The sequence below is a fragment of the Streptopelia decaocto genome (assembly GCF_964273445.1).
Source record: "Streptopelia decaocto genome assembly, chromosome: 2".
NCBI lineage: Eukaryota > Metazoa > Chordata > Aves > Columbiformes > Columbidae > Streptopelia > Streptopelia decaocto.
In genome coordinates, this window is record NC_138655.1 from 21,604,222 (window position 1) to 21,616,874 (window position 12,653).

The 12,653-nt window shown below is 35.3% G+C and overlaps 1 protein-coding gene across 18 annotated transcripts in view; it reads right to left on the reverse strand.

Moving 5' to 3' along the window:
- The window catches only part of RIMS2 (regulating synaptic membrane exocytosis 2), a gene marked incomplete at its 5' end in the record, with an annotated part of 471,635 nt that overhangs the window by 406,658 nt on the left and 52,324 nt on the right, over window positions 1–12,653 (reverse strand). For 7 of the 18 annotated variants that reach the window (XM_082045233.1, XM_082045216.1, XM_082045205.1 and 4 more), the window contains 2 exons: window positions 2,865–2,951; window positions 3,347–3,379. The exons of the other annotated variants lie outside the window; for them this stretch is intronic. In XM_082045233.1, the coding sequence (XP_081901359.1) occupies window positions 2,865–2,951; window positions 3,347–3,379 (120 nt within the window). The remainder of the gene's footprint in view (window positions 1–2,864; window positions 2,952–3,346; window positions 3,380–12,653) is intronic. 18 annotated transcript variants of the gene reach the window in all.

Here is a 12,653-nt window from a genome sequence, read left to right on the forward strand (position 1 = left end):
TCCCTTCCAAACTCAACCATTCTGTGATGCTGTCGCACAAAATTTGTGTCCAAGGGAGTCAGATTAATCCTGCCTCTACCTATAATGACACATGGTCAACTCTTCTTCAAAAATACTTTCACCAGAGCAAAACTGAAATTTGTAACATGATACTTTATGTTTTCAACCACCACTATTATTCCTTTTTTGCCTTCTCCCACCATGTTTTGTCCTCCCCAGGTTAATTGTAAATAAGTTTTTTCATCAGCAAATTTGGACAGCCAGATGTATCTTGAAATCTATTACAGACTCAGAGACTGAAGTGATTTCAAATGGAAAACACGCCAATATGTAATGGATAGTGGTAAAAATTTCTTCAGGCATATGGAGCTCCACCCTGTCTGCAATGTGCCACAGTATTCTCAGGTACAACCATGTTCTGCAAGCCACTAAAGTCAGAAAAAGAATTTAAATAAAGAACCTCACCATAAGTATTTCTGTTTTATTTTCTCCCTGAAAGCTATAATAACCCCAAAAGTCCTGTTCATTAATAAATTAAGGAAATTATCACAAATAAACAGTGCTGGAAGACACCTGAAAAAGTTACTTAGTCCATTTTCTTGTACCAGCACAGGATCAGCTAGACTAATGTATCTTCTAACAGATATTTGCCAAACCTGCTCTTAAAGATTTTCAGTGACACGATTTCCACACAAGCCCTAGGCAAACTATGCAAGTATTTTAAGTTTTCCTTCTGTTAAAAAGTTTTCTGCACCAAGCTGATTAACTCCTTTCTGCTTCCCGACCAGAGGCATGGAGAAAATATTATTTCCTTCCATTTTTTGGCATCTTTCTGCATAATTAAAGATTTGTCTGGCTCCATCCCCTGCGACTTTCTCTTCAGAAGGCTAAATAACTTCATGTATTTTGATCTCTTCTTATACATGCCATGTTTCTTAGACATCTGATTATTCATTCTCATTACTCTCCACTGAATTCCAATTGCTCCATAGCACTATTGAAGGATAGTGTTCAAAAGCAGGCATGTGATTCCAGGCAAGACTTCACCAAAGCTTGGAAGAGTGAAAACTTCTCCACAGCAGTTCCAGGTTACTGTCTATACATTCCAATACAATATTTCTCTCTTTCACAATACTGGCTCCTGCTCAGCTTACATACTACTATGGCTCCCAAATTCTCTGCCAAAGAATTTCTACCTATATCATTTTTCTCTAACCTATGTCAACCATATAAACTATATATAACTACACCACCCTGCGTTTATCCTTTTGAATGGCATCGTAACTATAGTTTGTTTGGGGGGGGATAATTTTGAAATATAATCCTGCTATTAGATGTTACACTTCTCCCGGACTTGTGCCATATGTAAGTTCAATTAGTATACAACTTAATTTCTCAGTTATTTAATACAAACAGTGAACAAAGTCAGTTCCCAAAGAGATCACTGTTTGAAAAAAATCTTTCCATAATAACAGCAACCATTTATAAATACATTTTGGCAACCATAACTCAACTGTGTACACTAAGTCTACAGTATTTTCAGTTTCTTCAAAGCCATATGCTTCACATCTACAACACTGGTAAGCAGAACAAACTTTGCATTAAGGAAACTGGGAACACAAAGAATGTACTGGGATGTTGTGAAGAAAATGTAATATTGCCAGTATCTAAAAATAACCAATAAAGAAAAACTTCACTATTAATATTGTATGCAATTTTACGAGAATATCAGAAACAGAGCTCAAAATAATACATCGCTTTACAGAATATCAGGTTTATGGCCTATTTCTCTGTTTAATTTTGTTAAAATTTCTCACTGTGTATTCTCAGAAAATAATTCACAGCTTTCATGGCCTGCAAGTAGGAAATTCCACTTAAATATACAAATTTTAAAATCAACTAAAATTGATTATGCCTGGAAAATAATTAACAAGTAATATGCATGTTTCAAATGAGTTATGCATGGGTTCAAAAGCAAACATTTATTTTATCATATGAACTTACAAGGCATTCCCCTTTAGAAGAATGAAAAGACAGCAACTTAACTGTTTAAAACTTAAATAATAGCAGAAGTCACATTTTAATAATTTGAACATTTGAAATCATAAATATTTTTAGATTTCTCATTATGAAAATCATATTGTCAGCTCCATGCTTGAAGATCTACTCTCATACTGAATGTCCTAGCTTTGCCAGTTTCTGTTAAATCTTAACATTTTCAGATAGCAAGAAAAGTAAAATTTTTCACATGGCACTCATACTGGCTTCGCATCGCGAAAGGTCCATGGATGAAATACTGGCCCCATCAAAGTCAAAATTCCCTCAGCCTTGAGAGAACCAAGATTTCACCTTATATCCGCTAAAGTTTTGAAACTTCACAGATATTTAAGAAGCATGAAAAAAAAAAAAAATGAAATTACATTTTCCTGGTCCTTAAAAAGCTCTTCACACATATTACGCAGATTTGTATAGCATTCTATACATGACCAATATCACAAGTACCATGCATGTGTATAGACATGCTATATATAATACTACATCTCTTACCATTCCAGCTCCTCATGCACAGAAAAAACATCACATCACTGGGAGTTTCACGTGTGGAGCATTTGCAGGAAAAGGCAAATGGAGCAGTAGTAACTCCTCAGATTGGATTCTAATGTAATCACTTAAGCTACTGATAAGGAAAGTAACACCTGATTTTCAGTTTTCCCTTTGCAAATGAGGGATTGGAAAGCAAAGTGTCACCTTGTAAAACGCCCTCATTAGGATGTTCTAAATGGGCGATTACTTTAAACATACTCTACCAGTATGTTTTAACGCTATACAGACATTACTTAGTCTACAGAGAGCAGCTTACTTACGTCGGGGGCTCCTTTTCATTTTGCTGTTTTTGCTGTGGTTGAAGAACGTTATTTACCAGCTCAGTGATCCCACTAAAGGGAAACCACCTGTTTAAATAAGCAAATAATGTGACTGAATAACCAATAAAACCACACTAGTTTAAATGTTTTCTTAGCCAACATCAATAGAAATATACAGGCGGACAAGCTAGAGCCAATGGGAATGCTAGCTGCAATACTAAGTCAGCCACTAAGGATGTAAGGGAAATAAAGTTTTACAGTTCACCAGTTCACAAGCAGGCAGCAAGAACCTACATCCAGCTAACGTGTGGATGAAGTAAGAAGCTGCAGGCAGCTCTTACAAGCCAGTCAGGAAGCAGATGACAAACTACCTGCAGCCTCTCAGGTATTAGGGAAAGCCAATACCATCAAAGGTGCAGAAAGCAGAACATGGCAAAGGTAGAAAAGTCAAGCCTACTGCATTTTAAAGGTATTTTACTTACTGTGTCAGCTGTGGTTTTTGCTCTTCTTTGACCCTAAAAAAATAAGTTTGCACAACTGAGTGCAACATGTTTTAAAAAAACTACCCTGAACTTCTATAACTTGTATCACATGGGCAGGAGAAAGTTCTTACTTTGAGTTAAAATTAGTTAATTTAATATTTTTCATATATTAAGTTTTCATTAAGTTGTATTCTGTGCTTATTTCCATTTAGGATTAAAAATGGGGAATGCCAAGTATCTAAAAGTTTTAGTTACAAAGTGAAATCTGTAAAGTTTTACAACTGGGTTCCAATTCTTTGGCCAGAATATCATGTTAGAACATTTCCAGCAATACATTCAGCTATAAATGCAAAGGAAGGTGCTTTGATTGTGTTAACTATTATCTTTTTTATTATTATTATTTACAGTCAAGTTGCCTATCATAATTCAAGGTGAATTTATAACATGTAACAAGCCATTTAAAATACAAAATCCTGAACTAACAGATCAAAGGGAAACCTGCACTATATTTATTAAACTACAGTGATGTCAGGGTCTGCATACAACAACTCTAAAAACTAAGGAAGGAAAGCTAAGTAATTTTACTCTGAGGAAAATGTATTAGGACTTGCTAAAAGAAATACTTACATAATACATACAGTAGGTTTGTATAGTACTGATTAATAGTTGTTCATTGTCTTTAGAGAAATTTTCTCTCTGTAGTACAAGATTTAATCTGAGTGAACAAGCCGATGTTCTATGCAATTCCTCTCCATCAAACCCAAGAATGGAGACATATACCCACAAGAATATTTATATCCTCAAATTGCAGATATGTGTCTTAAATATCAAGTTAGCGTCTAGCTTACCTATATGTTAAAAAAAAAATAAAATAAAAAAGTTCCTAAATAGATGTTCTGAATGTCTCCATGGAGAATACTCCCTTAACTGACTAATCAGGGAGTGCAGGCTTCCAATTTAAGCAGATGCTTAACACTGGACAGAAGATTAAAACTCAGCAAATTAGCTCTATGTCTCTTCCTCCATATCATATCACAGTGAATACCTCTACAAATAGGGTCCAAAAGAACTAGACACTAAGCCACACTAAAAACTTTCTAAAACTGACTACAGAAAGGGAAAACAGAACGTGCAACACACAGTAAAATGTCTTCTAGCATGGTTTTTGCCTCTTCAATACTTTATATACAAAGACATGTTCCAGTACCAAAAAGCAAAAAAAAAAAAAACAAACAAAAAAACCCCTTCAAAATTAAGAAATATGAAAATAAAATTTTCTCATACAGTTGCAATTCCACCCTACCACATATCTTAATTATAATATTATCTTTAATCAAGGGATTCCATACTAGTTTTTTGACACAAGAAATCCAAAGGGGGGATTAGGGAATCAAAGTATATCCATACTTTCTTCACTAGGCAGCTTAGGATATTTAATTCAGAACCCCCACCATTAAGAGCCTAAAAGCTCTATATGGTCAACTGTGGGAAGGAAACAGTCCCAAACAACATCTCAGAACTCCTCGGTCGCATTTCTAGACCTCGACAGTGTAAATACCACTGCCTTGGACAAAGAAAACTGAATATCCAGCTGATCCATGGCTCCTTATATTCCTCTCTATACATGACTCCCAAACATATTTAGTGGACACTGTTAAGTTATTACTTCATTGTGAATTTTTCTATTGAACTAAACAAAAGGAATTTGAGCACTTCACCTAATCAGATTACAATCAATGTATTTCCTTTGGATAGTGACCATGGTCAATTTTTTTCACATGTGGAACTGAGATCAAAATAGAGTAAGATCAAAATTGCAATAGTGTACACTAATCCTGAGTGTGTCATTTGAAATCTTTGGTATGTTTTTTTCAGGAGGATCTAGCAGTTTAACATAATAGTATATGTTTTGTGACTTCAATTGCAGCTGTAAACTCTTGGTAATTTTGAAAATCTTAGTTAGATTTTTAGTTCAGCACAATTAAATAAAAATACATTGCCCATTAGTAGACACTTTGAAAGCCTGCATTTAAAATTATTTTCCTAGCATTTTACTGGAACACTGTGTTCCAAGTCAGGAGTCTATGACCACACAATTCAAAATATATCTCCTATGAAATAATCTTTTCTTCTCCTACGATTCTGTGTCTCATCAACTATACAATTTCCAACACTGCAGTTATGCGAGGACAACAGCTTCCATTATTATATAAATGTGATGCATTCCTTGAGCACACTCCATACATCCATCAGTCCTCAGATCAAGCAATGAACTTTCTTGACTTTATAACAGCAGTGGATGGTAAGCTACAATTTCAAAAGAAAATATGAAAAAATCTGTAGGAAAAAAAAAGATTCTACCATATGAAATTAAACTAATAGTGACATCGTAGATCAACAGGCCTAGACCTTTCAGGCGTACAGCACAGATATTTCTTGTTCAAGGTCACAGAATGGAGATTCTGGATCTAAACCAGCAAGCCGCAGCCTAATGCCTGCTACTCTCTTTCCACAAGACTCTTCAATCAGATGAAATCAGGAGTAGAAGTTGTATTAACTGATAGAAATAATGACATATTAAATGAAATACACAGAATGCATTTTTAATAAAACTGTGGTTTAAATAGCTTTTTCTAGACAAAAGAGGACTGAAGACACTCCTGTTTCTTAAATCCTCTCTACGTAGATGCATACAGTTGTATTTACTTTGGTTACAAGAACTGCTTTCTGTTTTAATAGATCATGCACTCTCATATATATGCATTGCTTTCTCCCTTCCTTTCAAAAATCAGCAACTAATAATTGCTTAAAAGGATTGGATTGACAGATCCTAAAACACTCAAAACTTGATTTCTTCAACTAACTGCAAAACACCAAATAGAATGACCACACGCTGCTTCTTCCAGACTACCTTCCCAAATCTTTTCAATCTTATCCTCTAAAAACTCTGCCAAGAACAATGCCAGTCCTCATTATTTACTAGAAACATTTTCTGATCAATATTTGTTTACTAAAACCACCAACAGGCTGCAGATAAAGTTTCTGATTGACAGTGACTTGGATAATGCATTCTAACAGTTAGAATATTAAACACTTTACCACCTATTTTCAATTTTTATTATTTCTGGCATTACCTGAATTCACTCAATGCTTTGTACAAGGACCAAACTAATTCTAAAATGTTAGAAGAGTCAGGAGCCTTTGTTACATCTTTTTTGCACAGATCACAACTCCATATGCTGCTTCACTTGAAAACGAGCCAGGATTTTTCTGCTTGTCAACAATAAAGCATTTTTGCACCTTGCACTTTGTCATCAGGAAACATTCATGCACTTTGTGCTTTGAAACATTCATAGTACCATTTGTCTTGTGTTCCTCTGTAGCCTACACAGTGCAAGTGCCAGATCCCTTTGATCGTTTCCAGGAGCTAACATCATTAGGTTAGATCTGAAGTCTCAGTGAGCGCTTTTTGATGTTAGATCCTCTCTGTGTAATAAAAAATTTCCTGAAAGATTATGGCTAGTCCCCCTGGCACAGAGAATGAATAGGACAGAACAGAAAGAAGAGGGAAGAGGACAAGAAAAACAGAAGCAGGAAAAAAGGTAGCAAAAACATTAACACAAAAAATTTCTTAGGGCTTTAAACTCCTAATTCTTTTCTATACTTCAATATACTGCTGTCAGTAAAACCTCTTCTCTAAAATCTACTACAATGAAGCCATAAGCCATTCTTCCCAAAAGATCCATTGGTCACAGGTAAACCCACAAGCACTGTGCTATCAGACCTCTTCTGTACTTTTAAATACTTGGGTGCATATCCACAAAAACATTCGGGCAGAATTAAGGTGTCTAAATCCATGAAAATGACCCATAAAACACACTCTACACCTCCTAGATATCTGAAATGAGACAGGTATCTAGTTCTCCAGTGAAGTCTGGGGAAATGCAGATTTCAGCATCAGCCATCCTTGGCAGTGATAAACATTCTAATATCTATCCCAAATCCAACAGTGCTCTCAAGATTCACAGCTTTGCCATCTAAGGACCTACAAGCACAGGAAATCTGACCTGCAGGACTAGTCTGGGTGCACCTAATGTCTCCTAGAAACAGAGTATAAAGCACACAACATACCATGTCACTTCCATTTAAAAATGTTACAGGCCAGTAGTTTAAGTCCTTGACTCAGCTCTCCTTGGCCTGAGGGAATCAAAGGACACCCCATATCTCTGAACTGCCTCAGCGAGGTGGTTAGAAGAGGCTACGCTGGGATGAAATTTTTCCTAGACCTTTTGTTGAAGCTAAGAGGATTGGAAATACAGATCAATCTTTTCTTTGGGATTCTGATTTCCTTTATCCATTAATAAAAACCTCTAAATTTTTATTCATTATTGCAATTAATGTTGTGACTGATGATGTCTGTATCAATTTCACAAAGTTGTTGATACTTTTAAAGTAGCTATTTTTATTAAATATTATGCCTATGAAGTCCAGAGAGTGTGACACTTGTATGAAATTTTGTTTAGAGAACATGGAGCCTACTGGCCCAAAACTCAAAGCAGAATATATGTACAGTAGTCTCAATGAGTAATGTGTGTTACATTAAACTTGATTAAGAATTAAGAAGAAATATTAATATGCAGAACTATCTGATTTTCCTAAAGCAAATCATACAGGAACAAGGAGAGATAGTCTCAGATCTAAAATAAGAATCTTCATATTTTCTTCCCCTACAGATACAATACTGACATGGACCTCCAGCTGTGGTCACAACAAAGAAGTAGAGAATAATTGAGAGAAAACTGAAGCAAATAATTTCTTCTCAAATACAGATTTCTAGTTACGTGCATAAAAAACATCCATAGAGCTGATATGTTCCAAATAAAACCAACAGCATGAATGCTAACTACTTGACACCAACACATATTATAAAGTGAATTAAACTGAATACTATCCTCAGGATTTGCATTTGCTCTTTGCATTCCAGACCCCACCAGCCCAGATGCCAGTACAGAGCCAGTAGCTCTCTCAAGAGTCAAGATCAAACACACAGTCTTTGAAGAGAAGACAGGTTTCTCTCTCTTCAATAATTAGCAGATTTTTAATTATTCCAAAATCATTTGATAATTAGCAAATGTTTCTCAATGCAAAACTAGTTAAAAGCAAAGAGTGAAGACAAAAGTGTAAATTCAGGTTTTGGATTTTAAGTTAGATACTGCTCTTTTTTGCACAGAAGTCAACAGAGATACTACTAATGCAGAGGACTACTGTGACTACACCACACTATAGACTGCTCTGGAAAGTGGCAGAAGCCACTTCTTGTAAGTAGTAAAAAGAGGGGTTTTCTGTGTTTGTGATGCTTGTGATAGTTGCTATAAAAATGAAAAATCTTATGAAAAACCTACTACTAACAAATGCCTACCAATGAGGTATTTTTAAAGCCATCCCTTCCAAGCTGATGCTTCCATTACCTGAACAAAGGAAGTTCTAACCCATCGGAAACACAGAGATCCCCACATCCCTTAGGGCACAAAGTTTTAAATGAAAGACACACAAAAATTCATAACCAGATCCAAAAAATCCCAACTTAAGTTACCTTATTACACTAAATTGTTTAGGTGGCCAAAATACACTAGATGAACAAATTTGTTCATGTTTTGTGATGACACATGCTGCTCACCAAATGTCTGTGAAAGCCTGGAAAAACTTCAGGTTACAGGTAAACTCTCGACATACTTAGAAAGAAGAAGAAATTACCCTTGCCATTGGAAATGTTTAATTACATATCTTCAAAAAGCTGGAATTTCTGTATTTTGTGGCTCATTACTTTCCATCCAAAATCCTGATTGCACATTAAAGGAGAAGAGTAAAAAGGAGATCACTGTTTAATCTCTCCGCAAAAATTTACACAGATTAAAAATGTAATTCCTAATTTAATACTTTGCAACAATGTTAAAAAATATAGCATTACTCAACATGAAATGAGCTGTAGACTTTTAAAATACTTTTATTAAGGTATATAACTGTCTTTCTCAGGAATTTATATATTCCTGTTCTCATACTACATGATCATAAACTTCTAAATGTATTTACCATCACCAATATTTCTTAATATAGAAAAACTTCCTCCCCAATATACCCTGGAAACAGCACTGAAAATAAAACAGGATTTAAAAAACAATGATAAAATTCTACTCCTCTCCTCTCTCCTTTCCCCCTTTCCCGTTTCTCACCAGAAATGGCATTCAGTGTGTAACTATATCAAAACCACTGTGGGGATGCCTGTTCCCTTGGTGCTGAAGAAGGGGGAAGATCATCAGCTCCAGCCACATTCAGAGGTTTCCACCACCCTGGCTTAGAGTGCAAGGTCCATTAATCCATTTTCCTATATTCCCTGCTGTGGACTATTTATTTTCTGCTTCTGAATGTTTGTAATAGCATCCCAATTATATGCACTGCACCAAATGCTAAACAGTAAAAAAAAAAAAAGTCCTAGTATGCAGTGACTATGTGCTCACATGTCAGAAGTGAAGACATCTGACACATACACAATAAATGACTTTGCCTGCACCCATTCTTGACAAAACAGTGGAGTTAACACAGTCACACAGTCAAATATGTGTAAAATCACCTATTTCCTTGAAAGAGGGCACCTCTACTGAATAATTAAATTAAATTACGCAAGTATGTTTAACTCCAAGAAACAGACGGAAGAAGGTTAAATATAAATGCCATGTCAGTTGGATAACTGTAAAATATTTACATATTAGCTGAAGTGGTTATCTGCATTAATTATCCTATTGATGTTATAAGAACATTCACCTTAGAACATTCAGCTTAATTATTTTTTTATCAAAATTGGTCTTTATTTTACATGACTGAGAGTATAGGTTGTTGAATTAGGAAGGATCATATTTTGGACAATAATGTCTTTTCAAGTGAAAGATTTTCCTGAAGAAGTGTGTAGATGATTTTCCTGACTAATTCTGACCTGTTTGTAACAAAAATATCAGCAGTTTCCACAAAAACACTTCCAAGATCAGCAGCTGAGAGGTAATTAGACACAAGCAGGTGGAGAATTTGGGTGCTTGGGCTAGAAACGATATCTGTAACACATAATAAATATTAAACTTATGTAAATCCAAGCTGAAGAGGTTAAACAATCCTGAAGTCCAATCTGAAATGATGTTAAAGATACAAGAGAAACAAGAAAGCACCATACACACTTCACTGATAAGCACAGACCTACATATGCTCCTGTATAACAGGTCCAGCTGAATGAGCTCGCTGCATGAACCCCAGGTGAACACCACCCATAAACATCATAAGTTCCGTAAGATTAAGACTACTTTGGCATTTAGACGCTAATTAGAAACAGGATTGTTTTATCCAAAGTTGCAGACCAACAAGTCTCAAGGTGAAATTTTGACACTAATATTTTTTAGAAAATCTATACTGAAATCTGCTTCACTGCAACTGAAAACATAGTGCTCAACAGCCCTGTACTTTCAGCTCTAAAATTGCAGAGACTGACAGTACGTTTTGATTATTTCAGAACCAGCAAATAAATCACACTCTGCTTATCTTAGGATATGAACTCTTCAGGGCAAAAATGTTTCCTACTATTTGTTTCTGGGACAAAAGATAGAGACACTGTGTTCTACAAATAAAATCTCCCATACTTCTCACACATTTCCTAGCTTAGTCAGACTTTTTCCTTTCCATTATGGTGTTGATAGTAAAACCATAAAATGAGTGGCAAAACAAAAAAATCAGCACATGAGAAAATGACTGTAGTACAACCGTAATAATAAGTAAGCACTACACTGAATGGTAGCCACTATGATATGTGCAGTTCCAATAATTAATTCATGGATCAATGCTCTCTTTTGAAGGTTATCCAAAATTGCAAGCAGGAGGCCTCAACCAAGGAGGTGATATTAAAAGGTCAATGTTAAAAATCTAATGTTTGTCCAAAACTACCACATTGCTTCAAATGGGCTACTGCGGCTTTTTCCTATATTTAGCAAACAAGAGAGTATTTTGGTTATCACAGATTAAGTGGGAATTTGTAACCGTCAGCATTATAATTGGTTGCCATGTGGAACATGCCAGCTGCTTCCCACTTGGGTATCTTGTGTCTGCTGAGGGAACAAGGCATATACCAAAACTAGGAAAAAAAATTATAAAGCTCTAATTAATAGAAAGTCTTGGATCAAGCAAAGTTGTCAAAGAAGGGCAATAAAAATAGCTAGAAGACAGTAGCATTGTTCAACTCATACAAATAATATTAACATAAGAAAATATACTCAGTGAAGAAATGTCTTCCACTCTTAAAGCTCTAGAAGCTTTTTTCAGGTTGCTTCATTACCAAATTTCTTGAACTCGGGGTTTCACCAGTCTGATTTTCTCTGGGTGAATTATCCATTACCTGTTAGTTGTTCATCTCTGATACCATATATAACAGCTACAACATCAGAGCAGCTAGCTTGAAACATGCAAAATCAAAAATCAGCCTGTGTTATAAACGTAGTAAGAGCAAAACAAAGATCCAGTCAATGCACATGAAGGCTGTCAAATTAAAAAGAGCAAGCAAGTTTCAAGGAGTCCCTGAGCCTTTGTAAATGTTTCTCTAATAGAAGTTCACCTATTCAGTTTCTATTGGCTCATTTAAAGACCAGCTAGTACAACATAATTCTTCAAGAGAATGAATTTCCAAATCCAATTATGAGATCATGAGATATGGGTAAATACCTCCTTGAATTTCATTGGTTTGTTTTGTCAGTGGACTCCTTTCTAGACAAGAAAAAAAAATACTCTGCTGCTATGAATACCCTTTTTCTTCTCTCTCAGAAGCTACATTGTGAGACAATAGTTTAATCATTTGTCATCTATCCTGTGAAGTACTTGGTCACACTATTGTCTCTCTCACACAATCTGAAAATCCTTGACTTCTCTATGATCTCAGTGCTCAATATGTTATACAGGTTGAAAAGCCTCACATGGGAGCCTGACACTTCTTCAAAGCCTCTACAGTAGCAGGAACTGCCTTCACTCAGGATGTTCAGCATATTCTAAACTATTTTAACAAAATTTTAGCTGGTTAAGATTTAAAAGCATGTATATTTAAATTCATCAAGGAAAAAAAAATTTAGGTTTAATCTCTTTTCTGCAATTTAGTAACTCTTACTCTCATCAAATCCTGCAGATATGTGGATATTTCAGACAGGTGATTTACAGAGAATAAAATATTCAACCTAAAATAGCAAGAGTCAAATCAGAAAAAAATACTGGACTTTCCTCTCATTTT